Source organism: Capsicum annuum, chromosome 2, assembly GCF_002878395.1.
Source record: "Capsicum annuum cultivar UCD-10X-F1 chromosome 2, UCD10Xv1.1, whole genome shotgun sequence".
NCBI lineage: Eukaryota > Viridiplantae > Streptophyta > Magnoliopsida > Solanales > Solanaceae > Capsicum > Capsicum annuum.
In genome coordinates, this window is record NC_061112.1 from 44,247,253 (window position 1) to 44,266,228 (window position 18,976).

An 18,976-nucleotide genomic window follows, 5' to 3' on the forward strand; every position below is an offset into this window, starting at 1 on the left:
TAACTCCAATTGCAGCCCACTACGAGTAGACACCGTATTCACTTGCTTGGAATTTGGATTAGTATCACTCGGTAAACCTCCTTGAGGTCCAGTATTTTTTTCTCTAATAAGCTACCCAACTGAACCTCTAATGTCTTAGTAGCTAACTATTGATTCTTTATATCTACTATCATTTGTGCTTGATTTGAGATAATTTGCTTTAGCATTTTTTCAATATTGCTTGACTGAGCATTAGACTAACTACATTAGGCGTGTTGTTGAAGATTCTGATTCACTTATCCTCGATACTAATTTGCATTCTACCCTTGGTTTCCATGCTATGAGAAGTTACAGTGATTTCGTCAGTTATTATTATAAGTATTTACAAAGTTCTGATTTCCTCATTGTGCATTACCCATATAATTTATAAATTTCAGATTGGTTGCACAGGCATCTACTAAATATTCTCCACTACCACATACCTCACATCAAGTCTGAGTTTGTTGCACTGCATTAAATATCGTTGGTGTATTCCCCAAGTTTAAGTTACTGAATTGTGTGTTCATTTGGTTCTGCAAAGAAGCAATCTGTGTTGCGATAGCTGTCAACTGGTCAACCTCTAGCTACCCTGCAACTTTCTTCGAAGTGTTCTTCGACACATCTGTATTCCATTCAAGTTTCCCATGTGATATACGATTCAGTAGCGTGTATAACTCATGTATTCTACAATATTTGTCCCCCTATTGCTGAATCTAAGAGAATCTTTGTATGTGTCTTGAGTCCCTCAACAAGAGTATACACCAAAACATCATTAGTCTAATGATGATGAGGGCAATAATGGAGAATGGACTAAAACCTTTCCCAAGATTGGCACAGATTCTCACCATCTTTCTGCCTAAAACTCAAAATTGTACTTCTCAACCATGCTGTCTTTCCAGATGGGAAGAACCAAATAAGAAATTTCCATGCCAAGTCATCCCAAGTAGTGATGGAATTTGGTGGCTCAGCTTTTAGCCACCTCTTTGCTTTTCCCAAAAGAGAAAAGGGAAAGAGAGTCAGTCTCACATAATTGGTCGACACTTTTGCAGGGATGTAAGTATATCTGGTCTCAAGGAAGTTCTGGAAAGTCTACTATAGGTCCTCATAAGATAGTCCTGGGAATTGCCCGCTAGTATTACAGAGTTGCACTATATTCTGTTTTATCTTGAATTGACCTCCAGCATCCGATTTGCGGATGTTATTAGTAACATTGTTAGCGAATGAAATTGTCACCTTGTGAATAGGTTTCGTAGTTGTTCTTTCAGTAGGAACAACTTCTATCGATCAACCATTTGAAGATGTTGAATTGTATATTGGAGTGTAACTGTTCTCCGTCATTGATGAAATACTATTTAAGGTTCCAAATATAGCTCAACCAATTCTCTTTCTCTCACCATTCCAAAGTATCAAGTAGACCTGTAAAAATTGTAGACACCTAATTTTGTCCCTCCCAAGTCCAATTTTATTCATTTTTAGCTCACATTACCACACACCCTCATCCATGTGATTATACCCTCCATAAAATAACAAAAATAACAACCCTTAACAAATTTTACCTTATTTTAATCCTATCCTAACAACCTCTCCAATTAAAAGTGGACACCTCACACCTCACCACCCCATACCCCTACCCTCACCTACCCTACCCCTACCCCCTCACCCTACTTACGTGTCCCACTGGAATCATACCAGAAGGGGAACAATTCTCTATGATCATCATAAATATACCCTCATAGCAAAGACTATTTTATGACACACAGGATATACGGGTACACACGCACTCACTGACCTCAGAAATCAAGAACAGAAATACACCTCTCAAATTCCCATCTTCACATCACACACACGATAAATAACTCTACATACACCACACATATTAGAACACAGAGAGAGAAAATGAAAGAGAGGGAGATAGAGAAAAAGAGACGCAAGAAAGATGAACAAAAAGGGGGAGAAAGATTGAGAAACAGGTGAGTATGGCCAGGACCGTGAAGAGAAATTAGAGATAGTGAAAGAGAATTCCCCAATTTGACTCATCCCCCACTAGAATCCGACTGAAACGAAAGCAACAGTGATATTGCATTTGAAATTGGGTATGAATCGCTATTATTTTACGAGTTCTGAGTTGGTTTTGGGGGGAAATGTAAAGGATATACTGGAGCTTGAATTATTCTTTATCGCGGTTTGATTTGAGGTTAAAATTTTACTTAGAATTTATATTGAGGTTCAACTCGAGGTTTTCGGTGTGTATTTCATCTCATTTAATCGAACAACAATTGATTGAAAGAGGCATTGAGGTCCATTTCTTATCTCATTCCTTATTCTATTTTGGAATTTTGGTTGTTTGTTACGGGTGTGAATAAATTGTTTGTTTAGCATGCTTGAATCTTTGTTGTGTGTATGTGGTTGATGTTGGATTTGATAGTCGAAGAATGGGTTAATTAGTTTGACAATTAAATTGAGAAAAACAAAATTGAAAAACTGATAAAAAGGGCGAATTTGGATTAATTTTGATTTATTGTTGTTTTGTTTAATTCGGAATAAATATTGATGTCGTTGAACATAATAGTATCATGATACGTCGAGTGGGGTAGGTAAACGTAGGTTGGGTAGGCCAAGTTTAAAATTTGTGGTTTTGATGAATGTTTGAAATTTTGTTGAATGGTTTGGTTTTCTCGCATTGAAAATATATATTCATTTCGCCAGGGAATGCCTCGAGGTATTTTGTACTTATTTACCAGGGAATGGCCCGACGTATCATGTACGCAAAAGAGGTTCGTGATGAAGGCCCGAGGCATCGGGTAAAGCACGGGAGCATAGTTCAGGATTAGTGTAGGCTAGAATAGAATTTATTTTTTGCATTTTTTTATTTTTGGACTATATAATTGGACTGAGCACTATAAATTGAATTTATTTTGTTTCGTGTGTTTGATTGATTTTATGTGTTTTTGTGTGGTTTATACATTTATAATATCAAATTAGTCGATATGCTTCATCAAGCGACCGTGGTCAAACCACGGGATCAAGGGGTGCCTAACACCTTTCCCTCGATAAACAAAATTCCTTAACCAGAATCTCTATTCGCAGATGAGTTTTAGAGTCAAAACCGTTTTAAAGGGGATTCCCAAAGGGTGACTTGGCACACCGAATTATGTCAATTGACGAATCTGAGTTTTGAATATAAAAGGTCCTTTTTGAAATAGTTTTTTATTTTTTGTCACTTTGATAATAAAAACTCTTTCGACCCTTAGAATGAATCTTTTTGGAGTTATAAAAAGGGTGTAACAGCTCTAGCAACTCTGCTGGGGAGCTTTTCATAATTCGATCTTATTTTTTGAGTTGTATCAGCTTAGTTTGACATTATGAGTGTATAAACATTGTTTGGGTTATTGTTTGTGTTTATTTTATCATTCTTGAGTGCTTACGTGCTACGTGTTTACATTTTTTCTCTTGTGTGTTCCCGCTTTATAGCTGGCATCATGTGCATTACCCGAGTTAATTTTTTCTACAACAATTCCTGGAGTGTACGTCGTGAACACAAACTCTAGTTGAGTCACCCTTATTTTAGGAGAGGGAGCCATCAGACGTATGGAGTGGGTGGAAAGCAAAGCAGCCACTATCGACCATATGCTTCCCCGAACAGCCTTGTTAGCAAACCTTAACGTAGGTCAGCCTTTCGGTCATGTTTATCTGCATCATATTGAGACCTAGCGGGACCCACTTGGTCCTTTGTAGGAGACTCACCTCTAAAGCATCCCTACGTGTTAAATGTTGCATCTTTGAGGGTAATGTGGTTATTTGATGGACCGGTTTGAGGGAAAGCATGTGTTAGAAGTAAAGTGTGTAGACAAGAAAGCGTTGAAAAAATAGAAAAGGAATAGTGAGTCAGAAAAAAAAAGAGTTTCGTAAGTTTTTAGAGTTCTTTATGGCTTTTGATTTTTTTCTTCACAATTCAAAAATTCAGAAAGTTTGTTTACTTTTCACACTTATTTTCTCAAAAACATCAAAAAGATTTTCCTTTTGTTCCTTTATCATGCATTCATAATTCAAAAATTTCAAAAAAAAAAATTCTAATAGGAGCTTTTTATAAAAGGAAAATTCAAAAAGATGATAAAAGTTTTGTCTATTTCATATCGAAAATATCAAAAAGATTTTTCTTTCATGGTTGTTGGTGTCATTTTTGTATGAAGTGTCAAATTAAAAATCCAAAAAGATTTTATTTTCATCGAGTACTCGTGTCTCTCAAGTCAAGGTTTTGTTTGTTCTATAATCCTTAATTTTTCAATCTGGATGAACTACGCACCCCTGATTCTCCTCTCTCGGAAGTGAGATACGTAAGCAGCCTATTGTGGGTTTAGAGATCTTATTTCAAAAATTCAAAAAAGATTTTCTACACTCTTCACTTAGAGTAGGTGTTTCATGTACATCTTTAAAAGAAAACAACAAAAAAAATATTTTTCTTTAATAAGTTTAAGTTTCATTTTTGTATGAAATTCAAAATCAAAAATCCGAACATATTTTCTTCAGTAATTATAGATTTCATTTTGTATAGGAATTTGAAAAATTCAAAAAGATTTTCTTCACTCTTCACTTAGAGTAGGTCTTTCATATACATCTCTAAAACAAAACTACAAAAAGATTTTTCTTTAATAGTTTCAAGTTTCATTTTCCTATGAAATTCAAAATCGAAAACCCCAAAAGATTTTTCTTTGGTAATCATAGGTTCTATTTTGTAAAGGGAGTTTAAACCTGAAAATGCAAAAGGATTTTTGTCAATTCTTTTGATAAATTGTTATTTTCTTTTTTTTTCTTTTTTCTCTTAAAGTTTCAAGAAAAAGAAGAAATAAAGGAAAAAGAGTTTAATTGACAAATTCACCCTCTTAGGTTCGGTGACCTTTTCAAAAAGAAAAAAAAAGGTTTTGAAAAAAAAAATGTTGAATTCTAATGCATTTGCTATATCTTGTTCAGTTAGTTTAAAGTGGTTGGTTTGTGGCATTTTGGCTGGTCCTCCATATTGCATCAAGTCACAGAGAAAGTTATGGACAACAAGGATATCGAGTTTGTTGTCACTGATCAGATAGGGAGTTCGGCAATGAGAATTTAGGAGCTAATGAAGAGATTCAAAAATTAAGGTAACAAATGATAGAAATGCATCGAGCTTGGGCTAATGGGTTGCCACCTCCTCCATTTCCCACTGATAATCTGGAATATCTTTCTAGCTTGCCTCCAGTGTCAAATACACAGTTTCCTATTATTGTTGACACACCACAACATGCATTAGGACCTGCTCCGGGGCAACACTATCCAAACACTTCCAATATTCATTTTCTCACTCCTCAACACAAAGCTACTGCATGCTCGGCTCCACCCACTGTTCATGTTTTTGCAGCACCACTCCCACCCGAAGCTCCTACTTTTAAGGTTTATTCATAAGTTGTTCCTCCCCACTCTGCGAGAGATATTGTATTGAATATTTTTACTGATTAACATCATGCTATTGAGCCCACATTTAAGTCGACTAATCCTTATGGCTATACTCACCCGCCAAAATTTCCTCTTAACACTGAGAAGCCTGTTATAACAGAAGAACAAGAAGAAATGACCAAAAAATTGAGAAGTTTGGAACTGGCTTTGAAAGACCTCCAGGGACTTGGGGGTACAAAAGTTTATCATATAAAGATCTGTGCATGTTTCCAAGGATTTATCTTTTTTCTGGTTTTAAAATGCCAAAGTTTGAGAGGTATGATGGACATGGAGATCCTGTAGTACATTTGAGATATTATTGCAACCAACTAAGGGGTGCTGGGGGAAGGAAGAATTACTCATGGCATATTTCGGTGAGAGTCTTTCAGGCCTAGCTTCAGAATGGTTTGTTAACCAAGACATCGACAAGTGGATTAGTTGGGATGACCTAGCTAATGAATTTGTGCAACAATTCCAATACAATGTGGAGTTGATTCCTGATGGGAAATCCCTAACTAACATGAAGAAAAAGAGTACTGAGAGAGTATGCGATTAGATGGCGTGAACAAACTACTGGGGTGAAATCGTCAATGAAAGAAAGTAAGATAGTGGAGGTATTTATTCAAGCGCAAGATAAAAAATATTATCAACACTTGTTACCTGCATTAGGTAAGTCATTTATTGAGGTACTCAAAATGGGGGAGATGATAGAGGATGGAATTAAGATCGTCCGCATTGTGAGTTTTGCGACATTGAAAGTGACTACTCAAGCAATTCAAAAAGGTTTGGAAAGTTTTGGAGGGAAGAAGTATGAGGAAGATGCATCTTCCATTGTAGTTGGACAACACGCATGGTCAAGAGGACCACACCGTCGTTACCCACAGGCTCAAACCCAAGCTTATGCCCAAGCTCCACAGAATCACTCCTAAAATCCATTATACTCCATTCCTCCGCTGCCATATCTAGTATACAATGCACAACCATATGTTCAATCCCCTTCTTACCTACAATGGCGTGCACCAACTCCTCAGAGTCATCCTCAAACTCCACAAACATACCAAAGCTCTTCTAGGTTAGATTTTTGGTCCAAGCCAAATAATAAAACTAGGCAGAAGTCGAGGAATAGCTTTACACCAATTAGAGAGTCATATGCCAGTTTATTCCAGAGATTGGTACAGTGGGGAATGATTACTCCTCTCCTTGGGTATACTCCTGACCCACATTCAAGAAGTTTTGATCCTAATGTATGATGTGCATATCATTCTGATGTTCAGGGTCACAATATTGAAGATTGTCATGCTTTGAAAAGAGAAATTGAAAATATAATTCAAGTTAAATCAATTATGGTGCAGAACATTGACAATGAGGAAAGTTCTAGTCAAGCTAATATGCAAACCAGTGGCTAAGATGTCAGGCTGAGCAATTGAGAAGTCACCCTTTTTCCCTACTAGGAAGAGGTTTGGTAGCCTGTTTTGTTTTATTTTCTGTTATCCAAATTATTTCAGGGTTGTAGTTTGGGATCTATCTTGTTTTGTCCTTTTGTCATTATGTTCAAATCCTTCTATCTTTCATTTTAATTAAATGGAGTGTCCCTTTTTTCCTTTGTGTTTTAAATTTATGTTGTTTGTTTGTTTTCTTTACATAATACATTTTAGGTTGATTCTAGTGTTATGACGTGCTAGCAGAATTCTCATCCAGATCTTAAAATCCAGTTTAAGAATGAGCATTGAGTCAAAGGATTAATGTTAGAAAAAAAGAGTATCTGAGGACATAGGTAGAGTGTCGAGACATTTGGTGACAAGTTGAAGCCTTATTTGAAAAATTAAGGCAATTATTTGAGAATCGCAAGAATAACTTGGTCATTAATTGAAAGGCATGTCTCAATTAGGTCAAATAGTGTGTGTGATCCTACAACAAAAGGAACAAAAAAATTAGCTCCACGAAAGTATGATTCATTCGATATGAGGAATGTACAATAAAGGTGGAGTTTGCAGAAGAAGTAGTGACACACAGACTCAGTCAAAGTTAATGTTGTAAGAGATGTCACAATGATCTTTATCTTTCACTTTCACTTGCATGTTATCTACTAGTATTTTCAAGGATTGATATGACGAAGGCATTTTATTCTGTTATCCAAACATTGTGTCATCCTTTGTTTACCCCATTTGAGATTTAGTCCTATTTTCTTTCATACCTCTCTTTTGGAATCAAGATAGAGTCAGCAAAACTCAAAAGAAAAGTGTCGAGCAAAAGAATAGAGTCAGAAAGTTACAAAAAAAGAGAAAAAATATGTCCAAAAAGAAAAAAAGAGTGTCAAGAAAAATAAAGTTAGGAAAATTACAAAGAAAAAAAAGTCAAAAGAAAAAAAGAAATTAGAATCAAGCAAAACAAGCTGCCAGAACTACGCGTAACCTGATTCTCCTCTTTCGAGGGTGAGATACGTAGGTTGCCCTACTTTGGGCTCGGTCCAATCAAATAAATAATTTAGAATTGCTCAGTCAAAGAAACTGGGGCATGAGTTAATCCTCATTGTTTGAGTAGATTCCAAAAGTTGTAAGTCCTACCCCACTTCAAGTGTCATTTGAGCCTCATGTCATCCTTTCTTTCTAACCCTATCCAAAAGCCAAGGTACAACCAAAGAAAGACCTTCGAATAAATCTTTGAGAATGTTAAGGATAAGCATCCAAAGGATATGATGACGCATTTTGGGAACTACTTGTCTTCCTCAGCATAAGGAAAGAGAAAAGAAATAAATATAAGAGTCTTATTGGTGAAAACCCTCACGGGCACCATAAGGCGATGGTAAGTCGATAGAGATAAAAATGAGAGAATTTTATCGGTGAAAACCCTCAAGGGCACTGTAAGACGACAGTGAGTTGAGAAAAATAAAAATAAGAGTCTCATTGGTGAAAAAACCCTCACAGACACCATAAGTCAATGGTGAACTGAGAAAAAAAAAATGAGAGAGGTTTGTTGGTAAAAACCCTTCAAGGTGTCAATTGACCTAAAGAAACAACTCAGTTTCATAGCCATTAACTTAATAACAATTGGTAGAAAGTTTGGATGGAAAGATCAGGCAGCTTAATCCAAAATGCATGGCATAATCATTAAAGTTGACTGTCATTTCTAGATAAATTTTTTTATTTATTTGTTTCAAACGGGGACATTCATTGTCTTTTCTTTCTTCTTTTGTTTTTATTTTGTTTTCTTGAGTCAGTTGTCCAAATAAAATTCATCATCATTTTCCTCTTGTCTTTGAGTCAAGTCCATATCAAAACAAGTGAGAAAAGATTTCAAAACTGACTAGAAGCTTCTTTAATTGCGCAAAGCAAGACAAAAGGCCAACACATGAAAGAGACATGATTGTGAGCCGAAATAAGACATGCAGAAATTTTTGTCAATTGACAAGTCTGGCAACTCATGAAAATACCAAGGTTCAAACAGTTTATCTGAGAAGCATGGCAAAGCAGAGATATTGTGTTTGTTTTAGAGTTACTCTTAATAATCTGAGTTTGGGTCAATGATGCAGCAAGTCAGTGACATATGCTAATGGTCGAAAGTAAGGTTAAATGTGATGAGGGCAAGAGTAATTACCGTAAAAGCTAAAGCCACAAACCAGCCACCATGTTTTTAAACTCACAAGTTTTGTTTGTATGAAATAGGAACACATGTTACATTCAGATCAAGGATTTAGGAGCCTAAACATCAAAGAACGTAATTTCTCACTTCTACAAATGCAAGAGGTAATGTTGTTGCACAAGTTTGGTAATCAAAACCATGGTAAAACTTAAAATTCAAGATCTCTAGGAGACACACTTCCTTGTTTGGATAATTCAAGTAGCATTTGTAGAGACACGCACTTCCATATTTGGGTAATTCAAGTGGTATTTGCAAGGAGATGTACTTCTTTGTTTGGGCAATTCAAGCAACATTTGTAATGAAACACACTTTATTATTTGGTAATTCAAGCGGTATTTTTAAGGAGACGCAATTCCTTGTTTGGTAATTCAAGTGGTGTTTGAAAGGAGATTCATTTTCTTGTTTGGGCAATTCAAGCAGTATTTGTAAAGAGACGTACTTCCTTGTTTGGACAATTCAAGCAACATTGGAGCCCGCCCGAAGCACAAGGTGAATAAATGGAAAGTCAAGCAACAAGGTAAAATAATTGAAAGCCAAGCAACAAATTGAAAAATTACAAGTCAGGAGCCCGCCTGAAGAATAGGGTGATGAAACTCAAGTCAAGAGTTCAAAACAAGCTGCATAGATAGGACTTTTGTAATTTTATTTATCTTTTTAACTCTTACAATTTTTCAATTTTTAATGTAATGACAGAGCCGCCACCAGAACCTCGATGGGACCTCACTCGACTCTCCAACTCGATATAGTCCATCTCCTTCCAATCCTTTAAGATACCTGTAACTTGATTCCCTCATAACTTGGGAAGGTAGGATGTCCTAAGTCAAGACTTGGTGTCCCTCCTTCCTTCTGTTTCATTCTTTTAATAATGGTCGAGACAAAATTCTATCTCGTTGTCTACTTCTTTGTCTGAAAACAATTCATGTTTACATTCAAAGGGGGCATGTTGTAGACACCTAATTTTGTCCCTCCTAAGTCCAATTTTATTCATTTTTAGCTCACATTACCCCAAACCCCCATCCATATGATTATACCCTCCATAAAATGACAAAAACATCAACCCTTAACAAATTTTACCTTGTTTTAATCCTATCCTAACAACCTCTCCAATTAAAAGTGGACACCTCAGACCTCACCACCCCATACCCCTACCCTCACCTACCCAATCCCTACCTCCTCACCTCACTCACGTGTCCTACTGGAATCATACAAAAAGGGAAACAATTCTCCATCATCATCATGAATATACCCTCACAGCAAAGACCATTTTATGACACATAGGGTATACGGGTACACACACACTCACTGACCTCAAAAATCAAGAACGGAAACACACCTCTTGAATTTCCATCTTCACATCACACACATGATAACTAACTCTACATACACCACACACATCGAGACACAGAGAGAGAAAATGAAAGAGAGAGAGAGAGAAAAAGAGATACGAGAGAGATGGACAAAAAAAGGGAGAGAGATTGAGAAATAGGTGAGTATGGCCAGGACCGTGAAGAGAAATTAGAGACAGTGAATGAGAAATCCCTAATTCGACTCATCCCCCATCGAAATCCGACTAAAAACGAAAGCAACAGTGACGCTGCATTTGAAATTGGGTATGAATCGCTATTGTTTTGCGAGTTCTGAGTATGTTTTGGGGGGGAAACATAAAGGATATACTGGAGATTGATTGTTCTTTATCGCAGTTCGATTCGAGGTCAAAATTTCATTTGGAATTCGTGTTGAGGTTCGATTTGAGGTTTTCAGTACGGATTTCATCTCATTTAATCGAATAACAATTGATTGAAAGAGGTATTGAGGTCCATTTCTTATCTCATTCCCTATTCTATTTTGGAATTTTAGTTGTTTGTTACGGGTGTGAATAATTTATTTGTTTAGCATGCTTGAATCTTTGTTGTGTGTATGTGGTTGATGTTGGATTTGATAGTCGAAGAATAGGTTAATTAGTTTGACAATAAAATTTGGGAAGACGGAATTGAAAAACTGATAAAACGGGCGAATTTGGATTAATTTTGTTTTATTGTTGTTTTGTTTAATTCGGAATAAATATTGATGTCATTGAACATAATAGTATCATGATAGGTCGAGTGGGGTAGCCAAACGTAGGTTGGGTAGGCCAAGTTTAGAATTTGTGGTTTTGGTGAATGTTTGAAATTTTATTGAATGGTTTGGTTTTCTCGCATTGAAAATATATATTCATTTCGTCGGGGAATGCCTCGAGGTCTTTTGTACTTATTTACCGGGGAATGGCCCGACGTATCATGTACGCAAAGGAGGTTTGTGATGAAGGCCCGAGGCATCGGGTAAAGCACAAGAGCATAGTTTAGGATTAGTGTAGGCTAGAATAGGATTTATTTTTCACATTTTTTTATTTTTGGACTGTACAATCGGACTGAGCACTATATTTTGAATTTATTTTGTTTCGGGTGTTTGATTGATTGCTTTTTGTGTTTTTGTGTGGTTTATACATTTATAATGTCAAATTAGTCGATATGCTTCATCAAGCGATCGTGGTCGAACCACGAGATCGAGGGATGCCTAACACCTTCCCCTCGGTCACCAGAATTTCTTAATCGGAATCTCTATTCGCAGATCAGTTTTAGAGTCAAAACCATTTTGAAAGGGATTTCCAAAGGGTGACTTGGCACACCGGATTATGTCAAGTGGCGACTCTGAGTTTTGAATATAAAAGGTCCTTTTCGAAACAGATTTTTATCTTTTTTCACTTTAATAATAAAAACTCTTTCGACCCTTAGAATGAATCTTTTTGGAGTTAAAATAAGGTGACAAAAATCAGTCGCTAAGATCAAGTTGTCAACACTTGTATGATATCACCAAAAATAAAATTTAGAAAATTACTAATTTCTTAAAGTCTTCAGCATTTGCACCAAAAACTTATTGTGGCCTACCGCACACGCAAGTGTACGTGGTTGGACAAGTAATAGAGTAGCTCTAAATGAGTCAAATGTCGAACCCATAGGGGCTACTAGTTTTGTAATTTAGTTAATCAAGTAATTAATAATATTTCAATCAAGTGTTGGGATATATCAAAGAGTTTGTAAAAATTATTATTTCCTAACAGTACGTGAACAAAAAGGTTGCATACAATTTCCGCAAAGTTGTAATCAATAAAAAGAGAGATAGTAGGGTTATGACACATCACACAATCATGTTTAGCATTTGTTTGTCTTAATGAACTTTATTTCTCTATGTGCGGGTTATGGGGTTAAATGTAGGATCCAAAAATAGTCATCCTCTAAATTCTCTATTTATATTAGTCTCACAATATTGTTGAGCGTTGATGTGAGTTGCCAATCTAAATGCTTTAACATTTTCATCTCGTATGTAGTCAAATAAGTCAGACTAGGTATATTATATCTTAGTTGTGAATGACCCTACTTTCGTAAGAGATGATCTTATCCCTTGTGTTCCTCGTCGTATTCTAGTATTTCCATAGTCAGTTCATACAAGAATTACACGTATATTCTAGTGCTGGTCAGACAATAAAATAGTAATTTTGAAATAAACTTCATTGATTTAAACAATACCAAGCAATTATGTTTCGACCGTAACCCCAGAACAAGGGTAATTATCTACTCATACTTTGAAATAAAATAACAAATGTAATCTTGTTCATACCAAAATTAAAGAATGTTAGTTTTTACAAAAGATAAACCCTAATGGAATAATCCTTAGTCTCTCTTCAGTGCTACAAATACTGCATAAGTTCTCTAAAAAATGGGCTCGGGTATTTATAAATGCATGGTGAAATTACCTCCAAGCCCTTGGCTTGATTTAAAAAAGATTGTGCTACTTTAGAGAGAGGGTCATGTCGCATAGAGCAGCGCGCGTCCTAAAGGTCATAGCGCGGGGCACTATTTTGTAGTCTCCGTTTGCGCTATTTTGCTCCTGTTTTGTATCTTTTAAACTCCGTGATCTTTCTGTCTCCATATGCCTCATTCACTCCTGAAATAGTACTAATCATGTAGGTTAGCTCAGTTACATCAAGAGTAGGATAAAACATACGTAACTACGATACTTTTCTCTCAAAACTTAATTCAAATATGGGTAAACAATAGGTGTATAAATACACCCAAGATCAACTAACTCTAGTCAACAGTTCTACGTAACTCTATCCAGTTTTGTGCAGCAACTCTACTACACACAATTAATCAACTAACTTTAGTTGATGTTCTTAGGTAACTGTATTCGAGAGAAACACTAAGTAATGGTGAAAACAAACTTGACTAAACAATAGATGGTTCGACTAATTAAGACTACACAATAAATGATTCGACTAACTAACTCTAGTTAATGCATCTCAACCTAAAAACTTAGACAAGCAAAATATCTCCTATTCTTTATAATTTAGGAGTAGATTTAAAGTGTAAGAACAAAAAACACAAAACTCAATAAAACAACAAAGACTAATGCAGCAACTCAATCAGGTTTCTTTTGTTAATGAGCAATGTTATTTGAATGATAGTTTTTGCTTTGAGAGATGAATATTTTTGTGATTGCAAAGGCTAGATTTTCCTCCCACATAATGATCTATATATATAAAGCAAATGTGAGGGAAGATCTAAAATGTTTTTCACTGGTCCAGATTCGAGAGTTGTTGTTCCTCTGCTGCTGTGCACCAACTTTCCTACAAAAAATGCACAGTTGTTAGTTGTATTGTTGACTACCAGAAGTTCAACAGCGGGCGAACCTGATCTCTCATCTTAATTCTTAAGAAATAAGACCCATTTGAAGAATAGTTATAACTTATTTGCCTGAAATCTTAATTCATTTGTTCTTTCTGAAATCAGCTTGTTTTTCTGAAATCTTAATTCCCTTGTTCCTTTTGAAATCAGCCTAGTGTGAATAACTGATAACTGATTCTTCATCGACCTGGTGTGGGTAACTGATTCTTCATCTATCCCTCAATAAGTTAAATCAAATTATCAAAACAAAGATTCTTCATGTATCCCTCAATAAGTTGATCAAATTATCAGACAAAGCATAGTACCACAATAACTATTATCATCAAATACCCACATTACAAATATTTTAAAGTATTTACGTCTAAGTTCCAACTGAAGTGTGATCGAATTTCTTACTAAACAATATGTTGCAATTTTAATCTTTTTTATTGTTGGAAAATTTATAATTCAAACAAAATCATTTCACGAAAGAGAATTAATTTTTCAAGGAAATTACTCCGAAGAGAAGGGCTTTCAAAATCGAAAATGGTAGCTTACCCAAAATCTTAAATTGGGGCTTAGTGAATTAATTTTTCAAGGAAATTACTCCGAAGAGAAGGGCTTTCAAAATCGAAAATGGTAGCTTACCCAAAATCTTAAATTGGGGCTTACTTTTTGAAACTCGATTCTGGAAACTTCCTCTTAAGCATTCAAGATAATCAATTTTAAAGATATAGAAGCCACTCTTAAGAGTCGAACCAATGCTTAAACTGAACCTTAGTGAGAAAACATGATAAGCGAGCAACGCAAAATCTAATAGTAGAGTTATTTGAGCGTTAGCTCATCTGCCAAAACTGCAAGTGATGAGATGAATTCACACTTAATTTATCAATATACATTTAAACAATTGATTTCGAAAAATTAGGAAGGCTGCTTCTGCCGAATTAGGAAGGCTGCTTCTGCCATTCGGCAAAAGCTAGAGGGATGAGCCGCCTTTACAGCCATGGTCTTGTTTCTCTTCTTTCAGTTCCCCAGCAAACTGACATTATAATTAGAACCAAAAAGGGATGTGCTAACCTTTACAAACAAACAAAGCAAAGCACGAGAAAGTAACTACAAACATAATCGGGTTCGTTGCTCCTCTCTTTCTTCTCCGGTTATTGTTGAGGAACTGATGCCTCCTTCAGCCAAACATCTCTTATATGGAACAAAACCCTCCACACGCTTTGTGAAATTTGCTCTTCGCTCAAACAGAGGGGGTACACTGACTCTGACGGACACTACAACCAGATTGCCGTTACCACTTTGAGCTTCAATTTCCAAATTCGTGTCTCCACTCGACTCCACATCTGCTGATTCTGCGTTGGAGGCGGTGGAAGACCCTTCCTTTTGAGTTTCCTTATCATCCAAACCTGTTTCATTAAAGAGTGGACATCCCTTGATTGGAATTGGGCTATGCACCTGAGCACAAGGAAATTTATCAGATACATATGATGAGCCCCACGGCAAAAGAGGGGAAGTGGTACTTTGATTAGGTCCTGAACTTCCATTTGGTGCGGGGATGTAATATGATTGTGCAGGGAGTCCAATAGTTAAGGTACTTCGGGGACATTCTGAACCCCAGCGCAAATATTTCGTAGGGACGGAGCTTTGAGGCAATGTCGGTGACGCTGGTTCATCATTCTCATCTGTCAGCAATATTTCGCCACAAGTTGAAGATGGCTTATAAGAATCAGTGACTAATACAGTTTTACCAAACAACTTCAGACACTGCGTGGATGATGCCTCATCTAAGCCTTCTTTCACAAAATCATTGTCTTCCGGAAACAAATCTAGTTTCTGGATGTACAAATCAAACAGGAAAATCACAATGAGTGGTGTCAAATGAGAAATCATACATAGTAGCATCAGCATGGGAACCAAAAAGCAGCAGTTCCACAAGATAGTACAGGTAGTATGTACCATGCAAGACTGGTTGTCTTGATTTGAACTAGCATAACCTCGGGCGGGTGAAGATCTTCTCTCCTCAAGAATGATATCGGATGGTTCAGAAAGTACAACATCACCAGAATTTTCAGCAACATCTGATGAAACAGGTGATGAGTGCTCACTTGGCTTACTGGAATGTACAGTGCCAAATGCAAAAGAACCTAGGGCAGACAACACAGTGGTAGGAGACTGATCCTCTGGTTCAGAGAGACAGAGATCAGGTGAAGTAGAGCTCTTCAATTTCTCTGGAGCTAGGGTTCCACTTTTAACTGGAGTTGCCATTTTACGTGGATAAGGGTGCATTGGTTTTCTTTTAGGCCGAGGAGGAGGGATCTCAATGGATTTCACAGAGCTTGCATCACCATTATTCAATTCACGAACAACCTGATCACAAGAAAACAGTTGACGTCAATAGCCAATAAGAAACAGATTTGACCATTAATAATGAGAGGATGCTTTTAAAGCAAGTCACAAACCTTTGAGAAAAACTTCTGAGCATGGCTTCTGATCTGAACTGCAGTTTTGGTGCCCACGTGCTCTGAGAAATAAACGTCTCTTTAGTATAGAGTGAGCAGCAGAAGATAACTCGAACAATCCATTGATTTTATTAGCTGTTTACCTTCTATACGTCGCCATGCCCTACCATGCAGCCTTAAAGCTTCAAGGAACTTCTTATGTTCTTCCTCTGACCACCTCTCTCTTTGCTTTGAAATGGTGTATGGCTTTCTTATCTGTTTGTATGAAATAGAACATCCAGTCAGATATGAGCTTAACAAGTTAACATAAACTATATTGTTAATTATGGCATTTGGGCAGCGCACCGAACCTTAGGAGCATATTCTTCTGCTGGAGTAACTTGCTCTTCAAGCTGAATGCGAGCTCCCACAGCAAGTGAGATCCTACTTCTGCTGGGAGGTGTAGTGTCCGACTCACTTTGATCCTAAAATTTCAGGAGAGTAAGGAGACATTAGTTACAACCTCATTTATTCTAGGGAGATTTGAAGTTCTTATGACAGATTTTCCATTTGAAGCAGAGCATCCCTACTAATGTAGAATTATGGTTACCCCCAACCCCCCAACCCCCAAAAAAAAAAAACTTAGGTTATCATAATGACTATTGAATTTGTCTACGCTGAAAATATCTTACAGTTGATTGAAACAATTCAGGACTATACCAAAAAACAATTTTTAATTGACTGATGCATCTGAGGTAAAAGGAGAATAATAAATTAACCTGCATAATTCATTCCCAAATTTAGTTCCTTTCAACCCAAAACCAAAACCACAAATCCTCGCAAATCTAGACTAATAAGCTTTTGATTTATAAAAAGTAAAAATTCTAAAGAGTTGCAATTTTTTCTGTCTACTTCAACATCCCCCTAATAAGACTTGCGTTCAATCATAAAATTAATTTAACCTACCATGGCTGGAACATGGTTGACTAATATCCCTGTGCACACATAATGGAGCCATTATGGACAAACATAAGTATAATCTGTTGGAAGTTGGAACAAGCAAAAAACATCTTTTTTAACAATTGAGAGCAAGGCACCTCGAAAAAAATCACAAAAAGTAGCATTCCTTATTTCCTTTTTAAAAAATACGTCCTTTTTTCATTTTTCGTAACTCTTAAATCTCAACTTTTTATTTTTACATGACATTTAAGACCAAAGACATTTTAGTACATTCAATTTATTTTAAATTTAAGACTAAAACATTAAAAATTTCTTTAATTTCTTTAATTACTGTCAAATCTAAAATAGAACAAACAAATTGAAATGGAAGGAGTATCATCTAAAGATTAAATACGTAAGAAAAATAGATAAGATGCATACTGGTATATTCATTTTTGCTGAAACAAACAGTATTCCTTGTTTAGCTAATAAATTCTCTTCAGTGCCCAAACCCAGAAATATCAACGGTCACTTTCAAATTCAGTCAATATTAAGCTCCAAGATCCAAAAAATTCCAAGAAACCACACGATCTAAAATCCCAACACAGAACTGTAGCTCTTCAGACCCTGTTCACTTCAAAATTTTCCCCTTTATAGATCTGAATCTTCATCCTTCTCACCAACAAAACATCAAAATTCTTGAATAAAGGCCACTGATCATAGAGAAACAAAGAAACAACAAGTTCGAAATAAATAAATATGCAACGATTTGTCTAATTCTTAAGAGCGAAACACAGAGTAACGAGAAAGAAGACAGTTGTCCTAAAAGAAGATGAAGGATAAACTAAACAAGTGTGAAGAAAACAAAACAAATATTTGGGAAGTTGAAGAAAAAGGAGAAGCAGAAGAAGGCAGAGAAAAATGGGCAAATGAAAAATAATTTTTTCAGTTTTTTGGGGGTTGAAAAGGGGAGAAGGGAAGTGCTGCCACGTCATGGGGTAAAGTGAAAGTTTCGTTTTCTTTTGGGGGTATTTTTCGAATTTCCGGTAGAACGACCGAGAAATCGATTCAAGTCTTGTGGCTCACATTCAATGACACGTGGAAATTTGACTTCTTTTTTCCCTTTTTCTATTTTTTTTAAATATCGTGTTTTATTTAAGCCAAGATTTTGACGAAAGTGCTAAAATTCCATGTTTTCATACTCGCGAGTAGAACTGGAACCTTGTACTTTCTTCTTTTGTCTACCACGTGTCATCATTTTTGTGGAAAGACACTTTTCGCTTTTTCTGCCATGGTGGGTAAACAGTTTTGACTATTTCATCACTTTTTCAAAATTTGCCCTTTTCAAATGATGCAATCTGACAAGATATTATCCGAACTACTAAGATTTTTTATGGAAATAAAAATATGTTTGAATAATTCTTGTTTTTAAGAAAGTCTTATCTTTTTTCTTTAATAATATCCAAACAAACACCATCTTATGTTTTTTATATATATATTTTCACTTAAAAAAAACTTTATACAGGCGGCATGTCATCTTTTTATATTATACTAGTTACGAATAGCTCGTGCAAGGCACGGCCAAATAAATATTTTAAAAAAAATTATTTTAATCATTATGATTTATAATATTTTTTATATATTTTTTAAAAAAATATAATAAATTTTTTTTTAGATATTTTAAGTTGTTAACTATTGTAATTTATAATATTTTTTTATGTAATTTTCAAATGCTTAGATACCATAATAATTAATTATGAGTGATATAGTAAA

At 35.8% G+C, this 18,976-nt stretch overlaps 1 protein-coding gene and 1 non-coding gene across 2 annotated transcripts; one reads left to right on the forward strand and one right to left on the reverse strand.

Moving 5' to 3' along the window:
* The first annotated feature begins 796 nt into the window (after positions 1 to 796).
* On the forward strand, positions 797 to 903 carry LOC124896380. The gene has a single exon (XR_007052743.1). It is a non-coding gene; the product is annotated as a small nucleolar RNA R71 (small nucleolar RNA).
* Positions 904 to 14,614: 13,711 nt separating this feature from the next.
* LOC107857552 (protein REVEILLE 1) lies at positions 14,615 to 18,160 on the reverse strand. Its single transcript, XM_016702347.2, has 6 exons — positions 17,645 to 18,160; positions 16,636 to 16,749; positions 16,429 to 16,540; positions 16,286 to 16,347; positions 15,783 to 16,193; positions 14,615 to 15,659 (listed from the first exon to the last, which is right to left on the reverse strand). Exons 1-6 carry the CDS (start codon positions 17,654 to 17,656, stop codon positions 14,934 to 14,936), a joined length of 1,437 nt encoding a protein of 478 aa, XP_016557833.1. The 5' UTR covers positions 17,657 to 18,160; the 3' UTR covers positions 14,615 to 14,933.
* Positions 18,161 to 18,976: the final 816 nt, after the last annotated feature.